Source organism: Odocoileus virginianus, chromosome 26, assembly GCF_023699985.2.
Source record: "Odocoileus virginianus isolate 20LAN1187 ecotype Illinois chromosome 26, Ovbor_1.2, whole genome shotgun sequence".
Classification (NCBI taxonomy): domain Eukaryota; kingdom Metazoa; phylum Chordata; class Mammalia; order Artiodactyla; family Cervidae; genus Odocoileus; species Odocoileus virginianus.
In genome coordinates this window covers 47,070,923-47,088,194 of record NC_069699.1, presented here as the reverse complement: position 1 = coordinate 47,088,194, position 17,272 = coordinate 47,070,923, and the positions used below count along the sequence as shown (strand labels likewise).

Sequence of the window (17,272 nt, the reverse complement as noted above, 5' to 3'; positions counted from 1 at the left end):
CCCAAACCAATGTTCTGTGCTTTGATTGGGTGGCAATTACACAGGTCTATGTGTGCCCAGTCACTCAGTCATGGCTGACTCTTTGGAACTCCATGGACTGAGCCCGCCAGGCTCCTCTGTCCATGGAACTTTCCAGGCAAGAATACTGGAGTGGGTTGTCATATAGTTATCAAAAACTTATTAAGCTGTTATTTAAATAAGTCCATTTTATTTTATGCAAATTATACCTCAATAAAAGTGATTTTTAAAAAGCCTTCCAAAGTAATTCGAGCTTTAAGAACCAGTTGCCATGTTTGGGAACAGACAGGTTTGGGAACCCTGTTCCAAAGCAACAGGGATTCAGTACAGAGACCTGTTTATCTCTCCCAAAATTAATTCTTAGGGTGCTAGTCCCTTCTCCAAAAAAATTATCTTTCAAATTAAAGCGTGATTACTAGGTACCACAAATTATAACTTGAATAGTGAAAGTTAATGAGCTGCATCTGCTTGTCTGGCACTGAGGCTAAGTGGTTCTCTCTCACTGCATCCTCACAGCCCTCTGTTATCCCCATTCTACAGGGAAGGAACTGAGTTATAAAGGGGTCATAATTTCTATCCAGTCATAAAATGTTGAGTGTAAGAGCTAGTACTTAACTGTCAAGTTCTCTCCAAAGAGCCCAAGTTCTTACCTAGGATATTTTGTTACTTTCCTTTTCTGAGCTTAAGACCATCAAAAGATAAACAGAGTTTCTTCTGAATTACTTTAAAAGTTAAACAGAGTTTCTTCTGAATTACTTTAAAAGTTAAACAAAAGACTTCATCCAAAAAAGAATTTTTCCACAAAAAACACTGTAGTATTTCCAGCAAAACTGCCAAATCGTGTAATAAAATTATCTCATAGCCAAAAAACTGTATTGTTACAACATTAAATATCCACCTTAAATATACTTCCTTAGGCCTCAAAACCTGGTAACAATAGGGTTATGTAAAAGTACACCAGAAGATTGGCCCAACATTTGCCCTCTGGGCCCACGGAAGAGGCACCAGAGGACAACTCATCTGCACTATACCAACTCAGACACAACTGCCATGGGAATAAGCTAAAAGTAACAGAGTACATATAACAAAAGCAGAACTGTCAACCATATGCTTAAATTCAAAGCAAACAATTTTTCAAATAGTGGAACTGGATCTCTGTATTTTAGATCAGCTAGGAGCTTCAGAAAATAAAAATGTATCCTCATTTGTCCCTCTCCTTGCAAAAACAGATCTGTTTTTAATGTGGGAACTGCTTTGGGGGGGGGCCTACTATTAAACTGACACAATGGTTCAAAACATTTTCCTGTAAGTTTTAGGGACTTCTGCCTTACGGACTATGGTAAGGATGCAAGGTGAGTAAGGTTGGAAAACTTAATTAATGGAAAATAATACTCCTAAAGAGTAAGTCTGAAAGATAAATGAAGTTTGCATATAGTTCGTACAGGATAAATAAATGCTTTGTGATCGAATATTCTTCACCTACAGTTAGACACATCAATGTGTATGAGTTGGCATGGATTAGATATTGCTCAAAACCCCTTCAGTTATAAAAGGCAGTGGAAGCAAGTAACAATAGAAAAAATCTCTACCCCATGGATCTACTTTTCTGTCCATTTCTTGGAGAGTGCCATCTCTGCTGCTACTATTTACTGATGTTTAAGAGTAAAACTAAATGATTCCATCGTCAGATAAAGGTAGAATCACTACTACAACCCAAGAATGAATCTAGACAACTTGTGATTAAGATGGTCTCATTTTACCAAACTATTATTCATGATGTCAGTTAATATGTATAAAAATGATGGTAAAACCTTAGTCCAACATACTAACTGCTACAGTTAAACAAAAGACAACAACAAACGTGTGCTTCTCCTATATGGTCAGGTGGCAGTAAAGAAATTCATACAACTGAGCTTCCTATCAAAATCCTCATCATTCTGAAAGCAAACAGTCACTATGTAAATTCAATGCATTGATATCCTAAAAGAAAAATACACCTGAAGAATCTACCAGAGTTAGAACAAGTACTTCCACCAAGGGAGAAAATTAACATGCACTGAGCACTATGCTCTTCACATATTATTTCATCTAAAATTTCTACGAAAAAGAATCTTCATTACACAGATGTAGGTCCTGAGTTTCAAAGAAATTAAATAATCTGCTTAAAGACAGATCGATAGCTAGATAGGCAGGCAGGCAGGTCATTTTGGCAGAATTCTTTTTTAATTATAGGACCATTAGCCTTTCCAGTTTAAAAAAATTTATTTAAGCAAACCTACAGAGCATCTGGTCCCATCACTTCATGGGAAATAGATGGGGAAACAGTGGAAACAGTGTCAGACTTTTTTTTTTGGGCTCCAAAATCACTGCAGATGGTGATTGCAACCATGAAATTAAAAGACGCTTACTCCTTGGAAGGAAAGTTATGACCAACCTAGATAGCATATTAAAAAGCAGAGACATTACTTTGCCAACAAAGGTCCGTCTAGTCAAGGCTATGGTTTTTCCAGTGGTCATGTATGGATGTGAGAGTTGGACTGTGAAGAAAGCTGAGCGCCAAAGGACTGATGCTTTTGAACTGTGGTGTTGGAGAAGACTCTTGAGAGTCCCCTGGACTGCAAGGAGATCCAACCAGTCCATCCTGAAAGAGATCAGTCCTGGGTGTTCATTGGAAGGACTGACGCTGAAGCTGAAACTCCAGCGAAGTTTGGCCACCTCATGCGAAGAGTTGACTCACTGGAAAAGACCCTGGTGCTGGGAGGGATTGGGGGCAGGAGGAGAAGGGGACAACAGAGGATGAGATGGCTGGATGGACATGAGTTTGAATAAACTCCAGGAGTTGGTGATGGACAAGGAGACCTGGCGTGCTGCAATTCATGGGGTCACAAAGAGTCGGACACGACTGAGTGACTGAACTGACAGAGCAAAGCATAACCTTACTTTTGTTTTTAACTCAATAATGTAAAAACTGAACTGAGAAAACCCTGAAACAGTCTGCCCTTTTTTAAAAGAGGCCATCAATCAAACCACTTTTAAGCATCACTTGAATCTGCTGAAAGGAGAAATTTCAAGCCTTATGGGACTGCAACAGAGTATCATGTCCAGCAGTGCTAGTCTAGCTGGCATCCTATGTCCAGCAGTTGCACTGGCTAATCTCTTGCCATAGATCATCAGTGTTCCCTACTAGAATAAAAATCAGCAGTGCTATTGATGTTTTTGTGACCATTAACCCTCAATCTGCTTTCTACTTTCTCATCAGTGATACTCAGAAAAGCAGATGAAATGATTCAAAATGTTAATGTTTTTAGGAATAAAGACAGTGTAAAAGAAAAAAAACTGAGGGCAGGGACCACCTTTGTTTTCTTCAAATGTGTCCCAGAACAGCACCTGGCACATAGTAGCTACTGAGGAACTATTTCTTCAATCAAAGAAAAATGACAAGCGAGCTCGGCCATTCCTCTTACCATGCTGAGAAGTTCAAAGCCAACCAAAACCACCACCATCATGTGACTTCCCTGCCAGGTAGCCCATCTCACCAAAAGAGAATATTCATTCTCTTAACAGCTCTCTATTTATACATGGAGTTCCCTCTGACCCAAGGAGAACAAGAAAAAGTAGTCAAAATGGTACCAAATCAGAATACTTGGTATCAGTTAAATTAGATGATTCTATTTCCTTTATTTGTAATCAGTTTAAAATATCTGAATAGCCCCGGGATGGGCTGTTACACCTGCTATTAACACTGCTCCCATTCAAACCAGTACTACTGCTGACTTCTCTGGCAAGAGGAAGAATTATCCTCCAATCTTCATTCTCTGGTTGAATTATTTTTTATTGACAATCAGATACACCCACAGCACAGGCTGTGGTAAGGTGTGTGTAAGGTGACCAAACTATAGAGAAAACGAAAACGTAAAGACATTAAAAAAAGAATTAAGATGAGAGTGATACAGAAGTGAGAGAAGTATGTGTACAATGCGGTAAACACATCTTCTTAAAGATTAAGAGGTAAGAAAATACATTGTCAACTAAGGAAGAAATACTGATAGAATAGAAGAGAAAAAGGAGGTTACAGGAGTACTGTACGGAGAGACATAGGGAAATGAGACCAGAGGGGCAAGTTATGGAGTAAGATAAAGATCTCAAGGTTGGTGGAAAAGAAAATCATTAACAGTACTGCACCTATATTTCCCTAGAACTTACTGTTAATATGTAATACATAATAATTTCTCTTCCATGGAGAAAGAAGAATGAAAGTTACTTACATACCTTACAAATGTGCTGCAAGACCCACGGCTTGTATGGCAGAAGTTCTACAAAGTGCCCTGAACTTCTCAGATGAAAGGCACTATAAAAACACACAAAAAATAAAACAAAATCAGGGATTATGTCTATTCATTTCATGGGGGGAAAAAAACAAAAGCACAAGATGTAAAACGGGTTTGCCCAAAGATCAGGTAAGTAATTCAGAATCCAGAGGAGGAATAAACGCAGAATTTATTTTTATTTTATTATTATTTTTTTTTTTTTTTTTAATTTTTATTTATTTATTTATTTTTAAAGAGTGAGTTATTTATTTGGCTGCCCTGGGTCTTAGTTTTGACATTGGAACTCTTAGTTGCGGCATGTGGGATCTAATTCCCTGACCAGGGATTGAACCCAGGCCCCTTGTGTTGGGAGCCTGGAGTCTTTAGCCACTGGACTCCCAGGAAAGTCCCAGAATTTAATTTTAATTGACATACCATGAAAGTTACCACTTTCAAATGTTTTGGCCTCCTTCACTCAACTGCACAGTATCAACTTTATTTTCTGAATGTTATAATTTAATGTTGCCCTCTTAAAAGCTAAAATCAAAAGCAGATGAATTTTATGTAAATTTCCCAAAATTATAAACATGCAACACAGAGCATTATAAACACACAGCACAGGTAAAAGAATTTTACAGTGAACACCTGTATACCTACCACCCAGCCTACCATGAACATCTGAATGACCTGCTTTATCAAATTACATTTCCTTTTTAATACAGGCATTACAGAGAAATTGCAGGCTAAAAGACAACTGTCCAAAAGCCAGTGGCTTCAAAGACACAGGCTGAAGTTATCAGAGTAAGGACATTAATAATATGAAATCCTTCTGATACTTTTGTCAGAAATGATCAGTATTAGTTTACTGTTTGAAGTCAGAGTGGATTCAGACATATCCCCTATTCTTGGTGAATAATTCTAGCTGTATAATGTATCATCATCCTCATCATCCTCATTTAAAACAAAAAATCTGATGATTAAAAAAAAAATCCAGGGCTTCCCTGGTAGTCCAGTGGTTAAGACTCTGCCTTTCAATGCAAGGGATGAAGGTTCCATTCCTGGTCAGGGAACTAAGATCCCACAGGCCACCAGGCAACTAAGCCTGCATGCCACAGCTACTGAGATGGCATTTCACAACCAGAGAGAAGCCCACGTACCACCGCCAAAAATAAGTAAATAAAATTGTTTAAAAAAAAATTTTTTTTTAATTAAAAAAAAAAAAAAAAATCCAAAAACTTCCCATGTTCTAAAAGATCCTACATGGTGTGGTCCCTGCGCACCTAATTTCATTTTACCTCCTACTTTTCCCTTCACTACACTGCAAACTTATTTCACTGGCTGCTTATGTTCTCTTTCCCTTTACTGGAATATTAAGATGCTATTACAAATATGCTTAAGCACATTTACTTTACTCATCCTCTTAAAAAAAAAAAACTCATTCTGTTATCAACTACAAACTGGCTCAGATTTAAGAGTATCTCATGTTTTTGATGATTATTTGCTATAAAAATGTATTCCGAATCACGTGGAGGAAGCATCAATAAACTCAGACCAACACCCAGAATGAGCAGCTTCAACGTCTATCTGATTTTTGGTCACATGACTACCATAATTATGAGTATACAAGGCCCTTATTTAATACTACAGCACCACAGATTAAAAATGAGTCACTTGAAATAGGAATTTTACAGTAATTACTAACTTCAAACTGTCTTGAAAATTTTAATTTATTAATCTCACAAGTATTTAACAGTAAGCATGTCCCCAAAAAGCAGACTATAGGAAGATACATTAACACAAGTTTAAAATTTGGTTACATTAATGTGAAAGTGCAAGCAAACAGTTCTACAGCCCAGGTGCATAAAGGTATAAACTAAGCGGTAAGGGAAGAAGAAATTTCCTTAATTCCTTTTTTCTCCTTTTAATTCCCTTTTAAACTACAAATATATGGTTAAAATCCAGTGATTATGTTCAATCCCGTTTAAAATTATCACTACCAGTCACAATGCAATTAAACCCGAGGTGCTATCTAAGAAGCCCAGCAAATCCAAATTAGTGCTCTTAAAAGTTGAAATATCAGTCTTTCTTCTGGAAAAGTTAACATAAATCTCTCAGCTCCAGGACAAAGTAGCAACCCACCTCCTCAAGTCACTGCCTGGACTCCACCCTATGAACAAGAAACACCTGAAGATCTATGTTTTTACTCTAATAACTTACACCCCCACATAACCAGGTTAAACTTTTTTTTCTGCCACACCATGAAGCATATGGGATCTTAATTCCCTGACCAGGAATTGAACCTGTGCCCTCTGCACTGGATCTGCAGAGTCTTAATCCAGAACCACCAGGGAAGTCTCACAGGTTAAACTTTTAAAAAGGAGTTAACTGACAAACAAGGAATGAAAACACTCCAGCAGAACCACTACCACATATATATGAAACTATATTCTTATTATACATTGTTTCTCCCCATCCCACCTCAAATCAATAGTCAGAAGAGCCCACAGTTGCCTATTACAACTTATCAGGGCTTAATTACATTGGATTTGGAGCAGGGGAGCCTGGTCCTGCCTCTGGAATAAGTTGGGTCCTTCGAAAAGGCCATAACATCTAAAACCAGAAACTACACCAGGCAGAGACCCTGTATATTCATTTACCTATTTCAATCAACTGCTATAGGATCATCCAAATTACAGAAAGGAGAGGAAAAGCTAAAGAATTGAACTTTGCTTGGAAAAATTTTTAGATTCTCTCAATACGTTAAAAACAAAACAAAACACAGCAATACATAAAAGGAGAAACACTGGAATAAGCTCAAAGTCCTGAATTTTAGCTGACTCTAAGCAAGCTGTTTGGAAAGACATGGAGAAGATCTTACAGAGAAAATAGTTCTGGCTGGCACCTGACTAGACATGCAACCGCAGTAAATTTACTGAAGTCTCTGGGACTCAGCTACCCATCTGCAAATGAGGTTGGGAATACAAGTCCTGAAGATTCCTTTCAGGTCTAAAATTCTTGATCAATGAAAAAATTAGTGGATTCCTAATCTCTTCTTGCCTCTAGTATGGATTTTTATGAGAACAGAGGCTATAAATCAAGGGCTAGACTTTGACTAAAACCAAGTTCCATGTTATATATATTTGTTTTTTTAATCTTACACATTTTATGTCTCCAAGAGCCACCCACCAGTGCTCTAAAAAAAAAAAAAAAGAACTACTTGAGGCAATTTATCAAAAGAGATCTTTCTTAATTATCCTTTACAATTAAGAACTAATCTTGTATTTAAGTCCAAACAATGTCACTTGTGCCAAATGCTCAGAACAACATCTCTCGCAACTGAGCCATGTCTAAAGTGACAATCAAGCACTGGTACATAAGCATTACACATCTGGGTGTGCGACACTAAGTGGCAGAAAAACTCTCACCACAAACAACATTTAAAAGAATTTTTAAAAAAGTATTTTTCACCCTTCAGATCTGGCAGGAACATAATCCCATTACACACCTGCAAGAGAGATTTGTTTAAAAAGACTTAAAACACAAAAAGAGTCAAACAAGTTACCAACAGAGGTAAAAATGTTAAATCAGGACTATTAAGAAACACGAGTGAAACCAACTCCAGGTAAAAAGAATGCCAATTTTCCATTATAAACTACTAAACATGGTTTTGACAAAACTGACTGCAAATAGTGCCATTTAATGAACTTGTAACTGGATCTAACAGGTAACTAAGCACAGATGTTTAGCTGATTCCTAATCAAGGTAGCAACTTAGACTAAGCAAATTATTACTTTATTGTGATCCTACAGAGTTTAAATCATGAAAAAAAATGTTCCTTTCAGCCGGAAAATTCCCTTCAATACCGAAGAATCCTAACCTCTAAGATTTCAACACTATGCTTTACTTACAAAATCTCAAAGAATACTGCATTAAAAAAGAAAATACACCAAACATAACTGGACTTCTAGCAGTTAAAAACGGTGATTCATATTTCATATTAAATGCAAAAGCCAAAATGGAGTTGTAAAGAGTTTCTTTCCCATTTCAACTCCGACAGCCTCACGCGCTTCACAGGGGCCGGCTGCCCGGCTGGTCTTGGGGCCCGACTCAGAGCCCCCGCCCTGCCCGGCGCGGCCCTAAGAGAGGAAGCGACGGGGACCGCGGGCGGGCGGCTAGGGCTCTAGCAGGCCTGGCCGGGCGGGGGAAGGGGCGCGGGAGGCCGCGGGGCGCGCTTCCGGGGACTGCGCGGGCGGGGCCGCCGCTTTGGGAAGCCGGGCCTGAGTCCCTGGCCTGGAGTCGGGGTCAGGGGCCAGGGTCCTGGTGCTGCCGGCCGAGAGCAGCAGGTGGGGCGCGGCCGCGGCGGGGCGGCGGCCGGCGGGCGGCCGGAAGAGTGCCGGGCGGGCGGGCCCGGGGCACCGCGGCGCCAGGAGGGAACCCTCTCACTCACCTCAGGCGACGACTCCGAGTCCGACCTCTCCGCGCCGAGGACGCCTGTCCGCGAGTCGCAAGCTCGAAGACTACGGCGGGTGGCTGAGGAGGCGGCGGGTGACTAACGAGACAACCGACGGAGAGCGACGGGCGGGGAGCGCGAGAAACCAAGAGCGGGCGGCGACGGCGGCGGGAGGGCGGGGAGCGACGTGCGCGTCCCCGCGTGCCCAGCGGGCTCGAGCCGGCCCCAGTCGCGGCCCCGCGCACGCGCGCGCACTCCCTGCTCAGCCACGATTGCTCAGGAGCGCGTCCACACCCTAAAGGCAAGGAGCTTAACCAATCATTGCAGCCGCGTGGGGCATCACGGGAACTCCGGGGCTATAAAAGACCTGGTTGCTATTTTATACTCCTCGAGTCACTCATCCTTTAAGTTAGCAGGGTGGGGCTAGGTGCGCGTGCGCAGTTTTGATACTCCGCCCCAAACTGCCAACTCTTCGCGCAAGCGAGGTAGACGCGCCTCGCCTAGGTTACGCGTGCGCACTAGCGGACCTGGGCCCGGAAGACCAGACGCTTGCGCAGTGGGGACAACGGTGACAGTCCTCGGGGTGAGGCGCCGGCCAGTCATGGCGGAGCCTTGGTCTGGGCAGTCCTTGCAGGCTCTGCCGGCCACGGTGCTGGGCGCGCTGGGCGCCCTCGGCAGCGAGTTCCTTCAGGAGTGGGAGGCGCAAGACATGCGCGTGACTCTCTTCAAGCTGCTGCTGCTTTGGTTGGTGTTAAGTCTTCTGAGCATCCAGCTGGCGTGGGGGTTCTACGGGAGTACGGTGACCGGGCTGTATCACCGCCCAGGTGAGACTCCCCACCAACTTCCGTGGGCCGGCCACACCCCCTCCGCCATAGACTGTACCTTTGGGCTCCCCTGAATCCCCCCGGACTACCACTGATCCCTTGAGAGCCTTATCACAACTTAACGCTGTACCCCTGACCCATGTCAACATATCATTTCACACCGGAAACCCCACCAGTGCACCCATCCCGTATAAATTCCTTTGGACCCCCCATCAGACAATATCACTAGTCCCTTAGGGCTTCCACTACTCTGTCCATCAAACAATACCACTCACCTGGGCTGATGCCTGCTCAGATACCCACCCCCAGCCTGTTGCATTTCTGGATGTGTTCCTGCCCCCAGGTCTGGGCGGCCAGAACGGGTCCACACCTGATGGCTCCACGCATTTCCCTTCCTGGTGAGTAAATCTATTCTGATTTCTACCTCACGCACTTAGTGGGCAGAAGCCACTCCTGAGCTGAGGACAGGGGAAGGGTTCTCAGGGTAGGAGTCCCCCAGCTTAGTGGCGTTCGCAGAACACTCCAGGGCCTGCAACAGACCTCAGGCTTCGTGACACTGATGTCTGAATAGCCCATCCACAACCTGTTCAGTAACCTGTGGGGCAGATGGCATTATTGTCACAATTTCAGAGATGAAGTGGCAAGTCTGGAGGATTCCACTCCACCGTAAGCCCCTCAGTTGGAAAGGCAGGACCCTCTGTCCTTAGTGCCCCGACTGGCCTCTTCAGGATCAGCTCCTCATGTGTAAAACATGAAGTCACTAATCAGAGCATTCATTCAGGTGATCTCTGAGCTCCTACCACAAAGCAGGGTCCACACTGGGTCCAGAGAAGAACAACAACCCAGGCCCTGCTCAGAGGGGGAGCTAGAGATTTAAAGGGAGGGCGGGCCACAGTGCAGAGGTGAGGCTATCAGAGCAGCTGTCGTCCAAGTCAGACACCTTTTAAATGGAGGGCAAAGGCGAGGTGGTGTACCAAAGAGAAAGGACAGAACAACGCCCGGAGGCAAGAACAAGGGTGACATATTGGAAGGATAGACAAGGCTGTGACGTCTGAGGTCAAACATGAAGGCATGGAGGAACCTGGAACACCCTATCCAATAGAGAGGGCCCAAGGCCAATTAGGAGGCCTGCTACTGCACAGGTTTCTGTCCTTGGCAACTGGTGAAGGATGGGCGCACCATGCGCTAAGTGGAGAAGCAGGAGGAAGAATAAGCCTGCAGGTGAAAGGTGGTGGACCCTTTCCCACCGCAGAGGGCTGTAAAAGCTCAGCAGAGAGGTCTAGGTTATAGTGTGGCCTTACTGAGCCCAGCTCAGCCCCCGTAAGTAGACTGTTGTATTGTCCATGGAATAACTCCTCTTCTCTTCTGTCACTTTCAGGGAAACAGCAGCAAATGAACCTCTCAAAACCCACAGAGAATAAGGGAAGCCAGCAGAGGGGTCTCCAGGGATATCACCGGGTCTGCTGGCTCCTATACTGAGTCCTGTTGCTGCCCAGACCCCAGGGACGATGGCAGAAGGGATGGGGTTGGGGGCAGGGTGTACCCGTGTTCGCAGGGCTGGGCCTCCACTGCCCTTGGCCTTGCCTTCAGCAGCCCCAGGCATTGGGCCAGTAAAGAATTTGCTTCTACCCTGATCTGGGTGCCTTAAGGAGAGAAGACCTCCTCCTCCTTTCAGGGGTCAGCTCAGAAGCCTCTGCGGTTGGGGAGGCCAACAGTCCATTTTCTGTCTTGGCTTCTTCCTGTTCCTCCTCCCATCCCCCCGGGATGTGATCCTGTAGAGATTTGCCCCTGAGAGGAAACCTGAGGTTGACCACCTCAGATTTTTCAGGCAGGTCTGTTTTCCCCTGAACCTTGAGTTTGCTGTATTTCTTTGGTTTTGCATTGCTGGAAGGGAGCCAGGGAATCCTGGTCTGGACATGGCCTTATATTCTGTGGCTACTTAGCTGGCCATTCTAGTATAAAATGGGGCCGCTGGCACTCTCCAGACATAGAGGCACCAAACACCCTTCTCTGACCTCTCCAGGTGGGAGTCGGGCTGTGTAAGTTCTTTTCCCAAGCATCATACTCATACTCCTCTTAATCCCTCCCGGAAGGAAGCTGGGTACCTGAGAGGCTGAGTCTCGGGTGACCTCCCAGCCCCACTGCCTAGTGCCCGTGGGGTTGTGGATCTGTGCCCCACCAGTCAGCTAGTGCGGAGCAGCCCCATTGTGCCCTGCAGCCTCCCCACTCCCCATCTTTACCCGCAACCAGAAGAGCTTCATCTTGCCCATACGCTCGGCAGCCCTGCCACTTCCACGGTGGGCCACAGGAGCGCCAGGTGAGCAGTGTGGGCCCGGGCCTGCCCCCTTGCCTGCTGGTCGTACTTCTGCCTGCTTCTGCTGGGCCAGCAGCTACCTCAGTGTCCCACTGCCTGCTTCCTCTGTGGTAAATGTCATGTTGCCACCTGGCAGCCTAGGCCATCTTTGCAGTGTGCACTGGAGTAGGGCTGTGCTGAGCTTGTGCCTGAGGACTGGTGGTGGGACGATGGCCCGCCCACTGACAACCACCACACTCACAATCAGTCTCACGTTTCACCCCAGGCTCAACTGAGGATGTGGCTTATTAAACCTGCAAGTGCACCAACTGTGTGGTTATTCAGACAGCACGGAGTGCGCATGCATGGCGGAAACTGGGGAGGGAACACCCTGGGAGCTGCTGCCCCTGAGCACCCAGACTTGCAGAGGTGGAGAGGGGATGGCAGCTTCCTGCCAGCAGTGATGGTGCCCAATAGGGGCATCCCTCTAGTTCTTACAGAGCTGCCTGCCTCAAGGGGAACCCACTCCGAGCCTCAGCCAGGAAGGCCGACATTAGACTGGCACCCCAGGAAGCCTGTGGACAGAGAACAATGAAGCTAGAGACTCTAGCGAACAACAAGGAAGGAAGCTCATTTAATTTTTTTTTCAGTAGTCTGTGGAGTCCAATAATAAGTCCCAGGGGTGAAGGTCAGCCCAGGATAAGGCAAGCCGGGGAGGAGGCCCAGCCTGTCTACAGCAGCCCTGGGGCTCAGAACAGCTGGTGAGCCTGGCCTGGTGTGGCTGGCTACTGGGCAGCAGACTGTGCCAACTGGAGAATGTGAAAGAATGGATCCATGCCTGCCTCAGCCATCCCCGAGTTTACACATGGGCACCGCAGCCCTACTGGGCCAACCCTCTTATGAGTCAGGAATCACATCTCTGTCCGGGGAGAGGCAACGGCTTGCCTTCATGGCCAGTGAACTAGAGGAGGTAGCCAGCACTGCAGTGTGAGAAACCATGGTGAGGTAGGTTGGGCAGGCTTTCTCCCCCCTTGAAGTGAGCCTTTTGGAAGGATGAGATACCAGAATCGATCTTCTGCAGCAGGCGAGTGAGGGGTCAATGGCACACGGGCTAGTCCATCACTCAGAAATGCGCTCTTGAAGATATAGTGGCAACGGGATGAGGCAACAATGGGTGGTGTGTCCCCGCTCACCCAGAGGAGAACCAGCATCCACCTAGCCACCCACTTTGGGTGTGTTTCTGCCTTAGCTTCCTGACTAACCCCTGGTAGAATGCCCTCCAGTGTGAGGCTCCTGGAAGGAAGGGCCCCGAACCCCAGTCCTCACTTAAGGATGTAGTAGTTTGTGGGCACAAAGGGCATCTTGCTGACCACGGCCGGCTGCTGCTTTCGCCGCACCTCTACCAGCAGTGGGGTGCCTGGCCGACTGTACTCATAGGGCACATAACCCATCGCCACATTCTTCTTCAGGCAGGGTGAGGGGCAGCCACTGGTCACAGCACCTGTCCAGGCGGAAGCCGTGTGTCACCACCACCCCCTGCTTGCCCAGGGCCCCCACCCTCCTACGGGATTGACAAGGCTCTCCCGCCTCCCTGGTCCACCTACCAATCACGGTACCCTCTGGACTCAGGATGGGACTCTGTGCCCGCACAGGAGCCCCGTCACACGTTAACCCCACACGCCTCCGCTGTGCCTTGCTCTTCAGCTGGGGAACAATGACTGAGGCTCCTGGGAAGTCCATAGTAGCTCGGCGGCGCTTCCCTGGAGCGTAACACAACAGATTTAAGCCACCGTCCATCAGACCTCTGACCACAGAAGGTCTCAGCAACAAGGACCCCAAGTAACATCCCTCCAGGGCTTCCCAGGTGGCACAGTGGTAAAGAATCCATTTGCCAGTGCAGGAGACACAGGAGATGCGGGTTTGATCCCAGGGTCGGGAAGATGCCCTGAAGTAGGAAATGGAACCCTCTCCAGTATTCTTGCCTGGAAAATTCCATGGACAGGAGAGCCTGGCAGGCTACAGACCTTAGGGTCTCAAAAGAGTCAGACACAATTGAGCATGCCCGCATGTACAACATCCATCCAGCATCAAAGCCCCTTTCTTCAGGCTCCCCGTAGACCTGATTCCTTCCCCTGCAGTGCAGTTAGTCACCCACCTCCTGCCCCCTGGTCTTGAAGGCTGTGCTGCCCACCTCACCTCTGTTGAGAGTCCTCGGCATCTACTGGACAAAGCCACTGTGGTACCTTCAGAGAATGAAGGCTCAGGGAGGCTGTGTCCCTTGCTCCAGGCTACACAGCCTTGGAAGCAGTCCTGGGCTGGCTGGTCTCACTGAGGGTCCCCCCAGCCTTCAGGATCCCCTCCCTGAGTGCTAGCCCAGCTCACCGAGCGTCCAGCTCAGGCTGCCTTCCACCGGTGTGGTGTGCTCGTCAATGTCATTCCCATACAAGCAGAGGCCTGCCTCCAGGCGCAGGCTGTCCCGGGCTGCCAGTCCTGCCAGCTTCACCTCAGGGTTTTTCAACAGAGCTGCTGCCAGGTGGACGGCCTCTGCTGCCGGCACCGAGATCTGCCAGGGACACCAAACAGAGCAGGTGGGCAGCCGGCCCCAGAGTCCTGTGCCCGGCACCGCCCGATGCCCGCTTCTCGACAAACCTCTACACCGTCCTCTCCTGTGTAGCCGCAGCGGGTCACACGGCAGCCAGACACACCAAACACCTCCATCACAGCGCTGGTCATGAAGGGCAGTTTCTGCAGATCGTCAGCCACCCCAGCCTGTAGCACCTGGGCCGCAGTGGGACCTGGGTCCAGGGAGCCAGTAACCAAGTGTCCGGGTCTTAGTGCCCAGGGAGCTGGATCACAGCCCTCAGGGACATGAACAAGCCCTGAGCAAGCCCCACCCTGTAGATGGAAGATGCTCCTGCCCACAGAGCCTCGTGGCAGGTATAAGGAGGGCATGAAACCAAACATAGGATTAGGTTGCAACACCCTCACCTGCCCTCGGCACGGCCTCCATGCCAAGCAGTAGAGGAAACCTGGAAGGCGAAGGTCAGCTGCAAGCCCAGCCTGGCCCACTTACCTTGCAGGGCTAGCAGAGCATTATCCATCACCTCCAGGGCCACATCACTGCCCTTGTTCTGAAGCTCCCTAACCTTGTCCTGAAAGGAAAGAAATATCCCATTAGCTCCGGGATCCCTTTCCCTGAGCTCAGCACAGTGGGCTCTCATCTTCCAAGGTCATATAACTACTAAATGGTAGGGGTGACTCTAGCCCAGGTTTGCAAGCTCTAACACCAGGTCCCAGCCCTCCACCTTCACCAGAGGGTGCTCACTTAGCGGCAAGGATCAGCTTCACCTCCCTACTTGCCCCCCAACTCCTTCAACACTGGAGGGCCCACTCTGGCCTGCTTTCTTTCATACAGTCACTGTCTGAACCCCTTATCCATTCCAGGTCTGTCCTGGACAAGGATGCAACTCTGTGAATAAGGAGGACAGGGTACCTAGAACACAACATAGAGGGGCTGTACCTGCATGAGGGTCAGGTCCTTCTCCCTGCAGCCAGCATTGGACACCACATACAGGTGTCCCTCGGAGGCGTTGGTCACAATCAAGTCATCTAAGATGCCTCCAGCCTCGTTGGTAAACAGCGACAGTGTTCCCTAACACCAAAGTGGAGCATCATTGCCTCCAGCTCCAAGAAGCCAAGGTCAAGTGTGAGGCAGACCACCCCTGGCCCCACCCCTCCACTACAGACTCATAAACCCTCATGTGCAAGGCTGAGGGATGGTGGTGCAAGGAGCAAGCTGGGTCAGTCAGGCCCCGTAGGGACTCCATCCCCCAAGAAACAGGTCCTGAGAAACTATGTCTGCTCCAGCTCTGTGCCCCGAGGCCCGAAGCCAGGACTCAGATGGGTTTGCTGGGTCCTATCTAAGGACGCTCACTGAGCAGAAATAAAAGAGGGGCCCCACCTGGTTTGGCTTCAGCTCTGCAATATCTCCAACCACTAGACTCTCCATCAGCTTCACCCGGTCACAGCCAAATATCTTGGTCTGGGAAAGAGATCAAAAAGCATCAAGTCACTGCAGGAGCTACAGTCTGGAAGGCAATGGACAGACAAGGAAGCACCTTCCCTCCCCCCACAGCCCAGTCCAACTCAGCCAAAGTGCCGGACTAGTCTTTTTGTTCTGCAAGAGGCAGAAGCCCTCCTTTAACTCCCCCACATCTGCCAACTCAAGAGATGCATTGAGAGAGGTTAGGGAACTTGAAAGGGCCTGGCACCCTCCTAATATACCCCCTCTTCCAAACCAACACCCAGAATGGTGGATGACAATGAGTGGTAGCCCCAGAAACCCCTGGGACATTGAGGTACCCCTGAGTGGGAGCAGGCTGGAGAGATGAGACGGACAGATGAGCAGGAGACCCTTAAGTTGGTCTGGCCGTAGTCCATTATTACACCCTTGAGACCTCCAACTCTTCTGAGAGGGGTGCCCTGGGCATCCAGCTCCCGACAAAGAAAGCCAAGGGTTGCACTGTGGACGGCAAGGACCCTAGGCTTGGCAGTCGGCGCCCTCCCCCAGCTCACCTGCAGCATGTGGGACACGTCAAAGAGCGAGCAGTGCTGCCGTGTATGCAGGTGTGAATTCACGTGGCTATCCCGGTACTGGACGGGCAGGCTCCAGCCCGCGAATGCCACCATCTTCCCGCCGTGGGCCAGGTGGAAGTCATAGAGCGGTGTCCTGTGGAGCACGTCCTGCGGGCGGCCAGGCTCAGTGCCACCAAGGCCCCAGACCCCAGCCCTCTCCCCTCCCCCACCCTCCAAGATGGGCAACACAACCCAGCAGTCTCCGGCCCACCTGCGCACAACTGAGCGATCGGCATGGGGCCGAGGGGAGAGCTTGCAGCCGCGAGCCCAGACGGGATACCACGCTCCCAGCCCGCTGCATGGTTGCCCACAACTGGTACAGCCGACGCACAGAGGCCACCACTCTGCCAGGCACGCTGGGAGATGTAGTCCGGGCCCTGCTTAAATAGGTCTCTCTCCCCCCGCCCTGGGGGAATCACAGGAGAGAGTGGGCAGCCCCAAGGGCAGGCGGGGCTTTAGCGCACACAGTGCCTTGACTCCTCTTGCAGGGAAATAGCCCCGGGCGCTTCTTCCATCTGATCAAGGCAGATAGGGAGCCAGTGAAGCCACTCAGAAATAGAGCTGGGGGCTAGACCTCCCCGGGCAGACTGCCCTGCCTCCAAAGGGCCAAAGTTCTGCAAAGGGCTGAAAGGCCTGAATCACCAGTTTGGGACAACAGGCCTGTAAGGTCACCTGGGGGGAGGGGAAGGGGTAGAGAGGGCACAGGAGGGTGGAGCCAGCCTGGCAGGCAGAATACCACTGTAAC

The 17,272-nt window shown here is 48.4% G+C and overlaps 3 protein-coding genes across 4 annotated transcripts in view; 1 reads left to right on the top strand and 2 right to left on the bottom strand.

Annotated features, from left to right (window-relative positions):
* The window catches only part of RHOA (ras homolog family member A), a 47,312-nt gene extending 38,389 nt beyond the window's left edge, over window positions 1-8,923 (bottom strand). The window contains exons 1-2 of the mRNA XM_020915886.2: window positions 8,773-8,923; window positions 4,288-4,366 (exon numbers count right to left, since the gene is read on the bottom strand). The gene's annotated coding sequence lies outside the window, so the exon portion shown is untranslated. The remainder of the gene's footprint in view (window positions 1-4,287; window positions 4,367-8,772) is intronic.
* A 180-nt stretch (window positions 8,924-9,103) lies between these two features.
* TCTA (T cell leukemia translocation altered) lies at window positions 9,104-12,217 on the top strand. The gene is made up of 3 exons (XM_020915884.2): window positions 9,104-9,599; window positions 9,943-9,997; window positions 10,978-12,217. Exons 1-3 carry the CDS (start codon window positions 9,377-9,379, stop codon window positions 11,018-11,020), a joined length of 321 nt encoding a protein of 106 aa, XP_020771543.1. The 5' UTR covers window positions 9,104-9,376; the 3' UTR covers window positions 11,021-12,217.
* A 280-nt stretch (window positions 12,218-12,497) lies between these two features.
* Window positions 12,498-17,237, bottom strand: AMT (aminomethyltransferase). 2 transcript variants are annotated; one of them, XM_020915882.2, is made up of 9 exons: window positions 16,739-17,237; window positions 16,468-16,635; window positions 15,854-15,934; window positions 15,413-15,544; window positions 14,966-15,044; window positions 14,542-14,687; window positions 14,275-14,455; window positions 13,497-13,652; window positions 12,498-13,393 (listed from the first exon to the last, which is right to left on the bottom strand). In XM_020915882.2, the coding sequence occupies exons 1-9, from the start codon at window positions 16,826-16,828 to the stop codon at window positions 13,215-13,217; spliced, it is 1,212 nt and encodes a 403-aa protein (XP_020771541.1). In that variant the 5' UTR covers window positions 16,829-17,237; the 3' UTR covers window positions 12,498-13,214. The 2 variants fall into 2 exon arrangements, with proteins under 2 accessions (XP_020771541.1, XP_070312177.1); XM_070456076.1 differs by lacking the exons at window positions 12,498-13,393; window positions 13,497-13,652 and adding an exon at window positions 13,659-14,135.
* Window positions 17,238-17,272: the final 35 nt, after the last annotated feature.